Here is a 17,559-nt window from a genome sequence, read left to right as displayed (position 1 = left end):
AACTAACACTACTCAGTAAACAGTGTCAGATTCACATCTCACAAACAGTAAAATCTAAAATAATATATATTAATTTATTAGCATCTATTTTCGAAAATCAACGTCATAAATAACGTGAATAGAATCCATATTCTTCCTGCCCTTAATTCCTAGAAGGATCCTTCGTTTCTTTTCATGGCTTGTTCTCCATGAAAAGAACATATAGTCTTAATTAACGATATTGTCTACCATAATACTAAGACAGTACATTTTGGATGTCGTTTTTCAAAACATACATAATCAACACGTCCTCTATGGTGATTTGAGTATGATTTGCTCTCCCTTGAAATAAGAATTCATTTTATGATAACTAAGAAGACATTTGTCCTTCTTCAAGTTGTTGGTCTTAAACATTGAGAAGTTTTAAATATTTGAATCTCCAAGACATCTTTTGTAAACGCCAACTTTCTCAAAACTTTCTACCTAATGTTGATTTTTTACACAACAAGTTAACCAACTTTATTTTTGCATACAAGCCTTGACCAAGTCTAGATACAAGACAAGAAAACTTTATTATCCAAACTACACAGGAAGAACAATAATTTTTAAAAAGATTAATAGTTCCAAAACTTATTTTAGAGAAATCTTGGGTTAAAATAGTCCAAAATAATATATTAGTTGTTGTTTCTTGTAATAAATAATCTAAGCTAATACATTCTCAAAAAAGTGTTACGAACCGAAATTAATATCATTGTGTAACATAAAAAAATATATGATAAGTTTTTCACCATAATAAATAGTCGATAATTAAAAAAAATAACTTGTATATTTATTAGTCTATGTACATTTTGGGAGTTTGGTTTCGACCGGTTTATATTAAACTGCCTTTTTTTATTTGTAAGAAATATAAAAAATTAATTTTTTAAGCTTTGCTATATATGAGTTTTTGATTTAATCTTTTGTGATTTTTTTTTTATTTTTCATCCTGTTTTGAAGTCACTATTTTTTATTCCTAACCTCCACTTCATAACTAGTAAATAATATAGCTATTACCGATCTTAGAATTTTTCTTTAAGTATTATAGATATGCTTATGATCACTTGATTTGTTATAGTTAAACCCCCAATCAGTTTATGGATGTCACATAATACAAGAATACAAAATTAGTGATTTTCAATTTCGGGTGAAAAAAGAAAGAAAAAAAAATGTAGAAACTAAAACCAAAACACAATCATTTATACCAAATAAAAACGTATTTACTTTTAAAAAATTATTAAAAAGATTGAGTAGAAAAATCATTATCGTGTTGCTATTTTTCTTTATTTCTCCCCTTTTCCGTTTATAATTTGAGAAGCTTATAAAAATTAGTGAAGAAAAAAAAAAGAAACACAAAAAACATATATAAATACAAACAGAAAAGAAATCACCACATCATATTCTATCTAGTTAGTGGCAAATAAACCACTTCACTTACTTTTCTTTTTGTTTTTCTTTTTTTCTTTCTTTTTTCCATTTTTATTGCGTACTGAACTTTTCCTTTTGTTCTTGCAACACGTGTCCCAAAATCCATTGTTGGTGTCCAAAACCGTGCTGAAACCATTCCCACTTTTTAATAGGAATGAGACATAGTGATAAGTGGTCACGACCAAACCTAAGAAGAGTGTCCACGTTTCAGATTGTTAGGAGTTAATGTTGGTAACCTTGGCAAATATGAGGTTGCTACTTTGAAAGGTGATAAAGCTTCAATTTTTTATTTTTTTTGTCTTCCTTCTTTGAAGAGAATCTTGTTGTCAAAAAGTAAAAGATGTGTAAGAAGAAGGGGAATGAGAAAAGGGTATGGAAAGAATGATAGGATCTAGAAAAGGGGGAAGAACGTAAATAAAGGAAAGGTGCATAAGTGTAAAGTAATGTTCTTGAAAGTGATTATGACAATTTTGTCGAACTCAAGAATCATCCAGAATCCTCTCTAAGAAAATTGGGAGGAATGATTCGAGGAATATAGAAATAATGGATTTAAATAAATTTGAAAATAAATTTTATTGTAAATGTGAGAGATTTAATTAATGTGATAAATTGGAAAAAGTTTTTATAAATTAAAAAAAATAATATTATCAAAAAAATTTATGTTAGAACGTAATATAAAATGATAGGATTAAATATGTTTTTAGTCCCTAAACTATTGATCGTTTCTGGTTTTCGTCCCTCTTCCAAAGTAAGGTACAATTTAGTCCTCAATCTTTAAAAAACGTTCGTTTTAGTCGAAAAAACGAACGTTTTGAGGACTAAAACGAGGACTAAAAACAAAATTTTGAGGACTAAAACGAACGTTTTTCTAAAGAATGAGGACCAAATTGTACCTTACTTTGGAAGAGGGACGAAAACCAGAAACGGCCAATAGTTTAGGGACTAAAAACATATTTAACCCAAAATGATATTAAGATGAGTTAGAATTATTTTTAATGAATACAATTTTTTAATTATAATTGATCTGTTTTCACAATCAAATTGTTAACACAGTTGAACTGTCTTTACATCCAAGATATTTCTACATCTAATTGTCTCTACAACCGAGCTTTCCATAGTCGAGTTATCTCAACATGAAAAAAAAACAAATAAATGTCTTCACCATCATCATTCTATCACAGGTCTAACAACTCTCCTAACCTAACACCACCAAAAAGTGGCAAAAATCTCCTAACCTAACACCACCAAAAAGTGGCAAAAATGACACACTCAAACCAGGTTAGTTATGTAAAACAACATATTTCACCTGCAAATTTCTTCACATGAAACAGGATGGGATGAGAGGTTGATCCGCTATTCCACATTTACACTCGCCTATAAATTACTCCAAACAGAAAGAGAAAATAATTGCAAATTGATACCTCCTATTTCATTTCAATAACAAATCCATGCAAAGGAACACTACGTAAGACTTATGAGAAAAGAAGAAAAATAATCAGGTTTGAGTATTCCAAAATAAAAATGTAAAAGAAATTTAAACTAGTAATACTTTCGTATTGAAATTTATATTTAAGGGATTTGTGTATCTTTGTACAATTCATAGAAAAATTTAGTGAAAATTCTACTTCTTGAACTTTTATAACACAAGGGAGGTTGGGGGAGAAGGGTTAGCACCTTCAAAAATGAGAGAAGAGAAACTCAATTAATGATTTCATAATTTTGAAGCACTTACGGTTATTGTTCGTGGATAATGACTGATGTCATTTACCGACGGTATTATAGACATATATATCTACTGGTAAATTGCGAAGTCCATTATCAACGACTATAGCTCGTTGACAACTATCCAATCTCTAATCCGTCAATAAATGTGTTTTACTGACGAATCATCAGTCGTCGTTAATAATGTGTCGGTGATTTTAATAATTATTGTAGTGATAATTTCACAATTAACATAAAATTTCAGAATCAAAACATCTATAAATTTTGCAAACATTAATGAAAAAGCTGATAAAGTTAAAAAGTATAAAAAAAAAATCAAATTTAAAAATATTTCAAATGTTTATTTGCTAATTTTTTTCTTATACACCGAATATTATATTGAAGGAAATCACACAAAAAAATATATTCAACTAATAATTCAAATTTAAAAATAAATATTTTTAGCTTTTAAACTTGAATAAAATTTATAACAATAACATTAAATTGTAAGAATAATTGAAAGATCTTTATAGTGATGGTAATATTACTCTTATAAGAAAGAATTAAAAGATAAAAAAATTAAGTATATAACAAATCATCAAAATAATATTTTACGTAATAAAAATAAACAATAAATAAAAATATTAAAACAAGTAAAAAAGAGAAAACTTGATATATAACATCATAGAAAAAAATATAATTAAATATATGATAACACGAAAAATCTTAAAAATCTAAAAAATTTACTAAATATTAGAATACTTAAACTATTTAAAGATAATAAAAATTGTTTTAGCAAAACATAATTCTTTTATATAAAATAAATAAGATCAAAGATAATAGAGCGAGATAAGTTTTTATATCTAATAAATGAATGACTTACTCAATTAGACATTTGAAAGAAATTTTTTGATGTTAAAAAAAATAAATAATAAACAAAAATATTAAAAATAATCAAAAATGATGTCATGTGATACCTAAAATATATTTTATTCACTCATAATCACAGAAAAAAAAAGAAAAAAGGTAATCAAAATTTTGAGAAGAAAAATATCTCGATGATATGTTTGAATTTTTTTGAATTAGCCAAACAATTATAAAAGAGAAGAATAATTGAAAAAAAATTGAATATTATTCATACTATTATATTTGAAGAATTTTTGTGAATATTGTTGATATATATATATATATATATATATATATATATATATATATATATATATATATATATTATGTTTATTTTGAAATATTACAAATTATATTAATAATTTATAATTTTATAAATATATTTAATCATAAATTATAAATTTTAACTTTTGAAAATTCTTTATAAAACTATTAAAATTCAATAAATAACTCGTATTTAATAGACTTAGATATCTTTTATTATTCAATTTGAAGTCAACATTATTTTTGAACTCTAGAGATAGTTTGAATCTCATAAAGTTGAATTTAGGCCACGTTTAACTCTTACTTACTAGAGCTAAATCTTCACAAATTAAAGAGTAAAAGAGGAAAGTTTTCAAAATAATTTAATTTGAGAGACTGAAAATCATTTTTACGAAAATATAAGAAAATATACTATAACTAAACCTTGTCAACAATCTAAATGTTATACGTAAAAATAATTTGCAAGAAGCTCATCAGTTAACGAGTCAATCTAAAGTCCGTAAATGAAACAAACGTCATTTCTCTTACACTTACATAATTTCAACTTTGATCCCCATAAAATTTTTATTTATATTTTTGAATGTATAATTTAGAATATATTTTTTTTAATTTTAGATTATACATTACATAATACAAAATAGAATATATAATTCATATTACATATTATGAAATATAAAAAATTATACTTTAGATTGTATATTTTAAAATAATAAATCAAAATTGTATTATATTTCGGATTTTACAATACAAGAATTTATAGAAATTTAATATAGAAGTGCATGAACAAACTGTTTTAATAAAATTATGAATCACGACTTTTGTACATTTGTAATGCAAACATTCTTTGGTTTGAAAATGGACGAGACGTGGTGGTTTAACTTTTTTATTCTCCAAGTAAAAAAACTCATCTTTAATTTTGTTTCTATATATATCAAATAATAAATATATACTATGTTTTCTTCAAATGTTAATCACAACAAAAGCTATTAAAGATTCAATGTTTTCCTGTTCTCTCTCAAGTCAAATGTCAATGCAGAACTTGTATTAAATATTAAATAATACAAGAAAATTAATATAGGGTTTTAATGCGGCAAATAATAATTAGATAAATATTAAATAATTATTAAAAAGAGTAAAAACAATTAAATACATACCTTATAAATAATTTACCAAAAGATAAAAGAAAATTTAATACAATTTTGTTTAGTTTAGTTAATAAGTTGAAGATATTTTAATAATTTAAAATAAATGAATACGAAAACAAGAGCAAATATTGAGCTGACAGTCATTGTTACAAAAGGTATGTAGATGAAGAAATAAATAAATATATACCTAATCATTCATATTTAAGAAAATAAAATATTCTCATATTAATATTACTTAATTCAAAGTTTTTACTTTTACCTATCTCTGCCAATTGTTACATCCACAAGTACTTGTTTCATAATAAAGAAATCCATCGTACAAAATTAAAATCATACAGTTTGTTTTCATTCTAGTACATTATCCATATGATATTTATATATAAACAAAACAATTATGCCACATAAAGATAAACGATCGTGATTAAATTTTTATATCAAGAATACTCAAATATTACTGACCAATATATATCAAGGGGATAACATAAAATAAAATCGTATACATCATAATTAACGTCTTAAAATAAATTTAAAAAATAAATAAAATGGTTTATTAATGATAAAAGTCTAAAGTAATCTAAGTTAAATCCTAACAAACTATCTCCACGGCAAGTCTCTTGGTAATACTTCCACACGTGGTTGGACCAAATGTTTTCTCCGAAACATCAATGGAACATGCTTTTTCGCCAACACATTCCTATAAAACCAAACGTTTAAGTTATTATAATAAACATGGTTATCACCTAAAACAAATCTTAATGAAAATAATGCAACACTGAAAGAGAATTCTACCTTTTGCAAGACGGACAATGCATTCATTTTGCTTTCACAACTGCCTTTAGTGAATGCTCCACACACTCCTTTGGGATCACCAAAACTTGCAAATTTAATTGCAGAAATTGAACGATCTTGGCAAGACAATTCCAAGGTCTTGTTCTCGTATGCATTTCCACATGCACTACCAACAACGATAGTTTGGAAGTTCACCATAGAAGGATTACCACCCATCTCCGCAAACAAAACCAAGGTATTTTCACCGTCGTCACGTAAAAAGGAGCGAGGAACATGGTACCTGAACGATCGAAAACATAACTAAATTAATATATAAATAATGATATCATAACATATTTTACATTCATTTGATACAGTACAGAAGTAAAATAGTTACTAAAATATAAATTTTTGTATTTTTTTAAGAAAAAGAAATAAAGCGTAAAAAAAAGTCAAATTAATGTAAAAATTTTATGTGTCAAAAGAATAATTTTTCTTAATATATTTTGCAATAAATATATATATATAAATGAGTGGAAGAAGGTAGTAGTAAAACCAACCATCTTTGTGTCGGGTTCCCACAATTGGTAACACATTTTGTGTCAGTGTACTCTCCACGGTAATCACATGGCTCATCACTGCAACCTTCTGCCTCAGCCAAATAATTCGGCCAAATACGTCCAAGATTTTCACCATTCACCCATGCATAGCCTTTGCCCATTCCTTTTAGATCTACCACAACAGGGTCTGACCCCATAGGAGCTTCAAAGGCGGTCTTCATATTATACACACATTAGTTTGATTTTGAGTTATAATTAAACCAAACTGCCATTGTAATTCAAAACAATATTTTTAAAAATTAAGATCAATTACCTTGTACCAAGTGAGCATTCTGTTTGTGGGTAATTCTTCAGATTCCCAATTGGTAGACAAGTCTTCACTAAACAATTCATGCTTCCAACCATTCAATCCAACTTTGTATAACCATTTGTGTGATGATAAATCCTTGGTGATGATTTCATCATCTTTCACACTCACCAGCTCTATTGGCCCAACAAGACCGGAATGCCACGTATCAAAGTATGGTCCATAGTTCTACATTTCAATATTTTACAAAACATAAATCAGTAAAATACAAACAAATAAAAAATAATTATTATTATTGTATAAATTTAAACCATGAAGGGCTATAAGTAAGAACCTGAAGTCCAACGGTGACACTAAGCAAGCTTATTGTATTTATTCCATGCTTGAACTTAATCTTTGACTCAAATTTATCATTGTGAATTCCATACGTGGCCCAATGAGAACCTTATTAAGTAAAGAGTTGTGAGAACTTGTTATAAATTCTAACACAAATAATACAATGTTAATTAACACATGAATCTCAAATAATACCAATATGTTCTCCATTAACGAATGCGTGAATCACATGACCGCTACCATTAATCCTAAGAGTCGTATTTTCACTCCAAATTGGATCATCATGCTTGAGATGAAGTCTGTTACAGAAAGAAAAAATGGTATCATCAACAACAATAAAGAGGAACAAAAGAACTTAGAAATCAAAGAAAAAGGTTAAGTGGAGAGTGGTTACTTTGTCATGTACCAAAGATAGTCACTGGTATCACTGGCCATGAGTTTTTGATCAATAAGTGCATGTGCTGAGATGTTGCTTTTAGCATGAAGAGCATTATCGATATTCTCTGACCTCCAGGTCCATTTCAAAGCTATTGACTCTTTTTCTTGTTTATTTTCTTTCACCATCAGAGAGGTTTGAACATTCACCTTGGCAGTGTTATACTCTTCATGTTGACAATTAGGAAGAAGACTGACCGACCATGCTGGAATTGTATACTTATTTCCTCTAAATGTTAGGGTGGCATCAGTGGTGGTGTTGGTGTTGCTCAAGAAACAACTTGATGATCCATTCGTGGCATAAACGGTGGCCTTAAATTTGAAAACACAATGTTACAAAAACTCTAGTCTTAAAAAAGAAAACAAGTTACCAACTTTCTTATTATTTTCGAATTCATATACCTTAACAGAGTTTCCAAAATCTATCTCGGAGACTTTCCCATTAGTGAGAGTTTCCTCCATGGACTTTAAAGCACTATGAAGCTCTTTGAGATGACCCCATTTTGGTTGAGCAATGTTGCCTACAAAATATTAGTAAAAATGGATTAGAGGTCAAAGTGTCAATCCATGAAGAGAATAATCGATAAAATAAATACATATAATATCTAAATAAATTCAATTACCATATTCGTCAAGAGGAGCATCATAATCATATGTAGTGGTGATATATGGACCTCCAGCGGTTCTACCGAAATTAGTCCCTCCATGGTACTAAAAATAATAGCACTTTAGTATAATTGAACTAAACAACGATACCATGCATGATTAATGTTTTCAATTGTGAATTTTTGTTATTGCTTACCATGTAATAATTTTGGAATGTGCCTCCGGTTTGGAAAAATCTAGCCACAGAGTAAGCAACATCTTCGGTAGTTCTGTGTGGATCTTTGCCACCCCAATTCTTGAACCTTAAACTCATCGAAAAAGAAAAACATAAATATAAGCTCTGGTAATAAAAATGTTGTTTTTAATTAAGAATTTGGAAAACGAATGAATAATATTAGACTTACCAACCAACCCAGTTTTCGGTCCACATTTTAGGACTATTAGGATTATTGGGTTGAAAGTTGTCACAGTACCAACCATTGCAAGTATTGATCTACACATGAAATTTAAAAACTATTAGCTTCACTTCACATATTAAGTATTTGACTCATAACATAAAATGCATAAGCAAATACCATTGGTTGAGGAGCATCGGACTCTTGACACATGATCCATGGAACTCCAACGTTCAATGACTCGGCCATATTTGCACACCAATTTATGTAAGCTTTTCCCGCTTCTCCATAATGTGAAATTACGTTACCATATTCATTTTCAATCTAAAATATCATTCACCACGTTAGGATTAAACAATTCAATGAAACCATTCTTTGAAGATTGAAAGGAAAAGAGAAAAGTACCTGAGTAAGAATTATGGGACCATCTTGAGAAGCAAAAAGTCTCTCTTTTTTCACCATATCCACGATCAAAGTAGTGAAATTTTGCATTTCATTCTTAGTTCCAAAATAAAATAAAAGAAAGTCAACACTAATATATTTTGGATAAAATTATATAGAAAACAACTAAATAAAACAAGAAAAATTAAACATTACCATAAACACATCATTGACAGTCCTGATCTCAACACCAGGTAGATTGTATACCCACACAGGAATCCCTCTGAAACATGAAAAAATTTATAAACTTGCATTTCATAAAAATACCATAAAAGAGATTGAAAAGAAAGGGTGATCAAATAATATACCCATAGTTCCATTCGGCACAAACATATGGACCAATGCGAAGAACAGCATAGAGACCAGCGTCTTGAATGGTCTTGAGAAATCTAATGAGATCGTTGTTGCCGGAAAAATCATAAACACGACGAGAAGGTTCATGCGCATTCCAGAAAACATATGTTTCTATTGCATCTAAACCTCCTTCTTTGGCTTTCTTGATTAAGTCGGGCCACATCTACATATGATTAAATTACACTAAGATTAAATTAATCTGAACAAACCATATCAAATTAACAAGAAATCAAAATAAGAGTAATGATTACTTCAGGCGTGCTTCTAGGATAATGGATCGATCCTGATATAAGCAATCTTCGTTTACCATCAATCTTGATGGCCCTTCCATCCTTTGAAACTTCAATTGCACTGGTGGCCAACAACAAAACCAGTAAACAAAATGTCAAAGAAAAAAGCTTTGCAGTGGCCATAGTGACTTGAGTAGACGTAAAACCGTGTGAAGGTAATCTTAACCTTGTTTGTATTTATAGAAGAAATTGTTAGTTTCCTTCTGTTTATCATATCTTTCTATATCTATGTATTTATAAAAGGAATTGTTAATTAGTTTCCTTTTGTTTATCATCTATCTTTATCTTTATCTAAGAACAACATTTTCTTTTTCAACAGAATAATTTTCTGTTTCGTTTGCTACTTATCTGTTTTAATTAAATTTTGAAAACCTTTTATACATAATTTATTTTTAAATAATTATGTGAGTGCTGATTTATTTTATTTCATTAGTATAATTATTTTAAATTAAAGTAATTGTTATTCAAATGTCATTGGTTATTTTATATTTTATATTTTATTATTACGTTATTATAAAAAGCTATCAACTGGTTATATTTGAAAAAGAAATTATACCCTTTAAATATTAACAAATAGATAGAGAAGGAGATCAATTATGTTAGTTACATTTAAGGTTGCGTGATTCCAAACCTTATTTACATCTCCTTTTTTTCATTTTTTTTCCTTTTGTTATTCATTTATTTAAAAATCAATCAAACGATTATACAATTCTTTTTTATCTGTTTTTCTTTGGCTTTAATTTTCCGTTATCACTTTACTCAACCATTTATTATTTTCTTTACAAATTCACATTTGTTTTTCGAATTTGTGAAATTAATATTTGAGTAAATTTTTTCTTAGTAAAAGAATTATATCTCTTTGAAATCTTATTTCAATCCTTTTCTTTTCTTTAAGAGTAAATGTTATTTGGTTTTTGTTTTGTAATATATATAAACCTACAGTATATATATATATATATATATATATATATATATATATATATATATGAGTTTGCTAACTTATGTAATCTCTGTACCAAATTTTAGTTGACAAAAATACTCTTACTATAAGACCCATGAAAAATATTTACTTTAATAGTAATAATTTTATTACTAGTAGTAATAAATTTCTTTGTGAATGGAAAATATAATAAGTTTATAAAATGTGGAAAGATTAATAAGAAATTTTGGTAGCTTAATTTGTAAGACTCTTGAAAAATATTTATAATAATAAATTTTAGCATTTTATTAGAAGTTTTTTTAATGAAAAAAAAATGAATGAAAAAAAAGGAATAGTGAATAGTGAATAGTAAAAAAATAATAATTAAAAAATTTGAATAGTGTCAAAGTGATAAGTATGCCACGTTGGTGCAAAGAGGATCAGATAGAATTTGAATTAAAATAATATTTTTAATAAAATAAGGAATAGTAAAAAAAAAAACAAATAGTGCCAAAATTTTGGCCTATAAATAGAAATCAGAGGAATGGAGTTTTTGGGCACCAAGAAGTAGAGAGAATTATGATAAATGAAGAAATTAGGAAGTTTTTGGAGTAGGAAGAAATTTTAGAGTAGAGGTTCTGAAGAGTTTTCGGGGAAACAAATTCGGAGCAAGAGAAGTCTGGAATAGAGGTAAGGGGAGCTAATCTTTCTATGCCTTATGTTATTATTGTTTGACTATTTATGTATTGAATTATTGTGTATGTTTATGTGTTAGTTATATATCTATTCATGCTTAAATTTATGTGTTAATATTGTTATATAAAACTATGTTGTTATTTTGAATCTATGAATAAGAAATTTGTTAAAACCAAGTTGAGGAACACTTTGGCTAAGGAAAGACTTGGTACTTAAGTTGTCCATTGTGACACACCTCTCTTTCCTGGAAGTCTACTCAACAAGTTTTTAACTTAAATCTTGTTGAACAGATTATGTACTATTGAACTATTGTGCAATATATCTCGTTGGAATGAATTCATGTTATTGGGGTAGATACGAAATTATGAATTTTAATTGTGATGATTGTAATTTATTATATTGAATTTGAATTTATGCGTCTGAACATGATATGAGTATTATGGGGAGATTTCGTAATGGTATAATATGAGTTGAGGAATGTGAGCATTGTATGAGTCTTGTGGAGAGATTCTGTAATGATGTGGTAATTGTGTATATGTTGATGTTGAGGGTCCTGTAGTTGGAGGTTATCCTGATACTCTAATAATCATCTAGTCTCAAGTAGAGAGGGATGAATTATGTGGTGAGAGGAGCAGGAGGTCCTGGTCTATGTGTCGGTTTTGGACATAGTGTTGAAGATTTACCTTGTGAATGGTATGGAGTATTTTGGAAGTATATTTGTAAGAAAAAGTAGAAGTCATCACAAGTGCATAACCTCCCGTGATCGCTCATCAACGTATCATCCGGATGAGTGTCTATTAGGTATTGTGGTGTTTATTGGGTATTGTGGGACGTGTGTCTAATAGGAATTGTGGTATGATGGTATGAGGGTGTATGACATAATTATTATATGATGTTAGTATCAAAACAATTATGCATGTTTTATAAATGATTTGTTGCATATTAGCTCACCCTACTTGTTTGTGTTTGGGTATGTACGATGATCGTATAATTCGTTATACGGGAGTAGAGGAATGAATGTCGTCTGATCCAGTACCAATGAAGAAAGAGATCGAAGAATAAGTTAGAAGAATTCAAGTTATATTTATGAGTTTATAGTTGAAATCTGAGTTTAAAACATGTATAGACATATATCAAATATGAATTTATTTTTTTAAGTGTGAGATTACGGGATGTTACCGTAAATGTAATGTTACGATATATAAATTATGAATTATCCAATGTGAGAATTTGGGATGTTACACTTACATATTATGGATTCTAAGTTTTAAGGTTAAGGATATTTGAATAATTTTTTTTTATTTTAAATTAAAAATAAAAATTATTAAAATACTCCTATAGTTCATAATATATGAGAGTATTTTTGTCAATTAAAATTTAGTAGACTTTAGGAGGTTACATGAGTTAGCCAAAAATATATATATATATATATATATATATATATATATATATATATATATATATATATATATATATATATATATATATATATATATATATATATATATATATATATATATAGGCTTAATACCCTATTTGGTCCCCAGTTTCAGGGATTTATGTCAATTAAGTCCCCATTTATGAAAGTTATCTTAGTATGTCCAAAGTTTAGGAAATTAGCGTCAATTTTATCCCTTCCGTTAACTATTACGAAACGGAGTTAAGGCGTTGATGATGTGGCAGTAATTAGTTGCAACGTGGCAATAGCTTGTTGTGAGTGTGGTGAGGTGTATTTTACTGAGTGTATTTTACTGTGCGTGGTGACGTGTACGTTATTGATAGAAGTAACTCTGGTATATATAAAATATGGAAATTTTAACTTGGGGAAAATCTGATTTAGGGCACAGAGCGATACGCGAGATTAGGGCAATTGGAAGTGTGGGCAAGTAGAGTGAGTAGATAGAGTGATTGTTGCTGAGGAAGATTTCGAGCAAAGATTTCGAGCAAAGAAAGGTGTGCTGAGACGTTTGTCAGTATTACAAAATTTGCGATTCGAAGGTGCGTTTACGGTAGCCTTTTATGTGTGTGTGGTTGCTTTCACCATGGTCCCCCCCCCCCCCCAAAAGTTTGTTTATGGTTTGTCTGTTTATTGTCCCCCATTATCTGTGCATGTGCTTTGTTTTTTCTTGCGCCATTTGGGTTGTGGTCCCCCCTGATGTGGTTTTGTAATTGTGCTTTTGTAATAGTGTTTTTGCTTTGTTTGTCTTCTTTTTTGGGTACATAAGATATGGGTTAAGCAATCATTAATTGTAAACAATTTTTATATTACTTTAGATGGCCAACTCAAACGTTGAAATTGTGTTTCACCATGGGGGGAAATTTGAGAATAATGGAACATTCAGATACCACTATGGTCAAACCACAACTTTAAAAATTGATCCAGATCGATGGAGTTATTTTGAAATATTAAGCATTCTTAAGGAGATGGGTTATAGGAATGTAAAGGCTTTGTGGTATTCATTGGGTCGTGGTCCTGTGTTAGAAGATTGTATGGAACCTTTATTAGATGACAAAGGTGCATGTCATGTACTGAATATTGCTATGTTGAATGGTCAAGGTCACGTTTATGTTATACACAAGGTGTCTGAGCCTGACTATATTCTGGAGTTGGAATACTCTTCCCAACCAGATATTGTGGTACCTAGTGGTGAAGCAGAAGTTGACAGAGAGAGTGTTGAATTGGGTGTTGGTGAACCAGAGGTTGAACCAGTGGGTGATGTAGATGTTGAAGTAGAAAGTGAGGTAGAAGTTGAAGTACAGGCAGTGACTGATGTAGATGTTGGGGTAGTAGGTGAGGTAGAAGTTGAAGTTGAGGCAGTGGCTGATGTAGATGTTGTGGTACAAGGTGAGGTAGGAGTTGAAGTTCAGGCAGTGGCTGATGTAGATGTTGTGGTACAAGGTGAGGTAGGAGTTGAAGTTCAGGCAGTGGGAAATGAAGATGGTGGTGTTGAAGATTATGTAGAAGTTGAAGTTGAGGCAGTGACTGAAGTAGATGGTGCTGTAGAAGGTTATGTAGAAGTTGAAGTTCAGGCAGTGAGTGATCTGGATGATGGTCTGATAGAAGGTGAGGTTGAAGTTGAGGCTGAGGGAGTGGGTTATGTAGAGCCTCATGTACAAGTTGAGGTAGAGAGAGTGACTGAGGTAGATGGTAATGCTGTGGATGGACAGGGTGAGGGTGATGTACATGCTGATGAGTATGATGTTAGAAGTTGGAGTGGGTCTGAAGATGATGTCTGCACTGACGATGGAGATGAAATGGATGATGTATTTGAAGGTAGTAACCAAATAGAACTTGGGGGACCTCGAGGTTTATCAGAAAGTGATTGGGAATCTGAGAGTTTGAACAGTATTGTTGAAAGTGATAACACAAATGATGATGATAGAGATGGGTATGGTGATTTCAGTACTTTTTCAATGCCCAAAAGTATGGAGCAATATGAGTGGGAAGTGGGCACATATTTTGCTGAGAAAAAAGATTTTACAGAAGCTATAAGAACGTATGGAGTAGAGAATGGAAGGAAGTTAAAAGTTTACAAAAATGACAAAAGAAGAGTGTGTGTCAGATGTTGTGGGGCAAAAGGTAAATGTGAATGGTATGCATATTGTGCATATAAGGCAGCTGAAGATACATGGCAGCTGAGGAAGATTATAGACAAGCACACATGCAGTAGAGAATTTAACATCTGTTTGATGACTTCTAAATGGTTGAGTGGGAGGCTAGAAAAGACCATGAAAGATAATCCGAACATTAATCTATATAAGCTGCAAAACAAAGTTTCTAAGAAGTGGAACATTGGTGTTTCTCGGTCTACTACCTGTAGGGCAAAAGCAATGGCTTTGAAAAGAATTGAGGGTGATTTTAAAGAACAATATAAAAGAGTTTATGATTATGCAAATGAGTTGGTTCGGTCTAATCCTGGTTCAACTGTGAAAGTGAAGGTTGAACCTAATGAGGAGAATCCAATATTCAAGAGGATGTATGTGTGTTTGAAGGCCTGTAAAGACAGCTTTGTGTCTTGTAGGCCTATTATAGGTTTAGATGGTTGTTTCTTAAAAGGAAAATATGGAGGTGAGTTGTTAACTGCAGTTGCAAGAGATGGAAATGACCAAATGTGTCCTTTGGCATATGCTGTTGTTGAAGTGGAGAATAAGGACAGTTGGCATTGGTTTTTACAATTGCTCATTGATGACCTTGGTGGTGTAGAGCTGTGTTCAACTAACACATTTATTTCAGATCAACAAAAAGTAAGTAACGTGGCTGAATGCTGTTATATGTCTTTCAAACCTTCTTCTTTTGTATTATACCGTGTATAACTTAATGTTTGGAACTGTGATAGGGACTTCTGCCAGCATTACAAGAACTTCTCCCTGGTGTGGAGCAAAGATTTGTGTTCGCCATATTTATGCAAATTTTAGAAAGAAATTTCCTGGCCAAATTCTAAGACGTCTATTATGGAAGGCAGCCTCATGTACACACCCTGCAGCATGGGAGACAGTGATGAGAAATATTAAAGATGTAAATCCAGATGCATTTAAACACTTGCTTGCAATTCCACCAAGGTAACATATATTGAAATTCATTCTTCTTGTTTGTGTGCCTACCTGATTATGTGTGTAACTGTTTTTTTCTTATGTGTACCTGATTATGTGTGCCTACCTGATTATGTGTACCTGATTATGTGTAACTGTTTTTTTCTTATGTTAGATTTTGGTCACGTTCAAGGTTTACGGGTAGAGCTGTATGTGACACTTTAGTGAATAATATGTCTGAAGCTTTTAACAGTGTCATATTACATGCAAGAGGTAAGCCCATCATTACAATGATGGAAGACATACGTTTGTATCTCATGAAGAGATGGTCAACAAATAGACAGAAAATTAGTACATTTGAAGGTCATCTTTGCCCAAAGATAAAAAGAAGATTTCAAAAGGAATTGCACATGACTCAATTTTGGCTACCTAGGTATGTGAACATCTGCACATAAGAATGTTGATGTTATAATTCTTGTTTCTATATACTTACTTACTTTGGCTGTCATTGCAGTTGGGCAGGAGAAAAAATATTTGAGGTCACACACACTTCTATGATTGGTGAGAAGTATGTGGTTGACATAGACCAATTAGATTGTACTTGCAGAAAGTGGACCTTAACAGGCATGCCATGCTGTCATGCATTAGCTGCAATGAATTTCTTAAACATCAATGGGGAAGACTACGTGGCAAATTGGTTTACAAGGTCAACATACCAACAAGCATACATCCCAATCATATACCCTGTCAACGGTGATCAACTGTGGGAAATCACTCCTCAGCTTGATGTTTTGCCCCCACCTAAAAGGACTTTACCTGGTAGACCAAAAAAGAAGAGAAAGCTAGAGGCTTGGGAACTGAAGAAGGATGACACACAGCTAAAGCAAAATGGGACTCGTAAGAGGTGTTCAATATGCAGAGAACTTGGTCACAAAAGAAATACATGCCCACAACGTCATCCAACAAACCAATGTGAAGCAAGTCAGCAACCTGAAACCCAGCCAACTTCAGGACCAAGTCAGGCAGCACAAACCCAGGAAAGTACAGGACCTCCTCAGGAACCTCAAACCCAAGCATCTACAACAGGACTTTAGCTTAAGTATTACAGCCATTAATGGCTTCTTTGTAAACATTCAGTTGCACTTTCAACTCCATTTTGAAGTGTCTATTTTGTTAGTTGTGATGTGGGTATTACAGTGTGATGAACTTTAGCTTAAGTATTACACAGTTAAGCGCTTCTTTGTAAACATTCAGTAGTACTTTGAACTTCATTTTCCAGTGCCTATTTTGTTAGCTTTGATGTGGGTATTTTGTTAACTATAATATAATATGTATTTGGATGCTTAAAATGTCAATGTTAATGACAATTTATCTTTTCGATGTCAATTTCAAAGGACCAATTTCTGATTATAATGTCAATTACAATAGAAATTAGTTGTTGTTATAAACTGTCAATTTCTGAT

The 17,559-nt window shown here is 30.5% G+C and overlaps 1 protein-coding gene across 2 annotated transcripts; it reads right to left on the bottom strand.

Moving 5' to 3' along the window:
* Positions 1–5,939: 5,939 nt before the first annotated feature.
* On the bottom strand, positions 5,940–9,824 carry LOC124845306 (beta-galactosidase 15-like). Of its 2 annotated transcripts, none has more exons than XM_088098173.1 (15): positions 9,616–9,824; positions 9,464–9,530; positions 9,272–9,364; positions 9,047–9,190; positions 8,876–8,964; positions 8,668–8,773; positions 8,489–8,576; positions 8,268–8,386; positions 7,825–8,177; positions 7,626–7,729; positions 7,429–7,538; positions 7,101–7,322; positions 6,788–7,002; positions 6,249–6,528; positions 5,940–6,153 (listed from the first exon to the last, which is right to left on the bottom strand). In XM_088098173.1, the coding sequence occupies exons 1-15, from the start codon at positions 9,822–9,824 to the stop codon at positions 6,046–6,048; spliced, it is 2,307 nt and encodes a 768-aa protein (XP_087954299.1). In that variant the 3' UTR covers positions 5,940–6,045. The 2 variants fall into 2 exon arrangements, with proteins under 2 accessions (XP_087954299.1, XP_087954300.1); XM_088098174.1 differs by having other exon boundaries at positions 6,860–6,993; positions 7,146–7,322.
* Between the last annotated feature and the right edge of the window lie 7,735 nt (positions 9,825–17,559).

This window comes from Vigna umbellata, chromosome 9, assembly GCF_029865625.1.
Source record: "Vigna umbellata cultivar VRB3 chromosome 9, Vumbellata_1.0, whole genome shotgun sequence".
Taxonomy (NCBI): domain Eukaryota; kingdom Viridiplantae; phylum Streptophyta; class Magnoliopsida; order Fabales; family Fabaceae; genus Vigna; species Vigna umbellata.
Note: the sequence above shows the minus strand (reverse complement) of the source record. Positions and strands in the feature narration are given on the sequence as shown.

What these genes read in the sequence shown, in the direction of transcription:
- LOC124845306 (XM_088098173.1), bottom strand. Translation starts at nt 9,824, where the DNA reads ATGTGGCCCGACTTAATCAAGAAAGCCAAAGAAGGAGGTTTAGATGCA. An exon ending in ATTTTGGAAACTCTGTTAAG is followed by an intron (nt 8,178 to 8,267) that starts GTATATGAATTC and finishes TTCAAATTTAAG; the next exon opens with GCCACCGTTTATGCCACGAA. An exon ending in TATCTTTGGTACATGACAAA is followed by an intron (nt 7,730 to 7,824) that starts GTAACCACTCTC and finishes TTTCTGTAACAG; the next exon opens with ACTTCATCTCAAGCATGATG.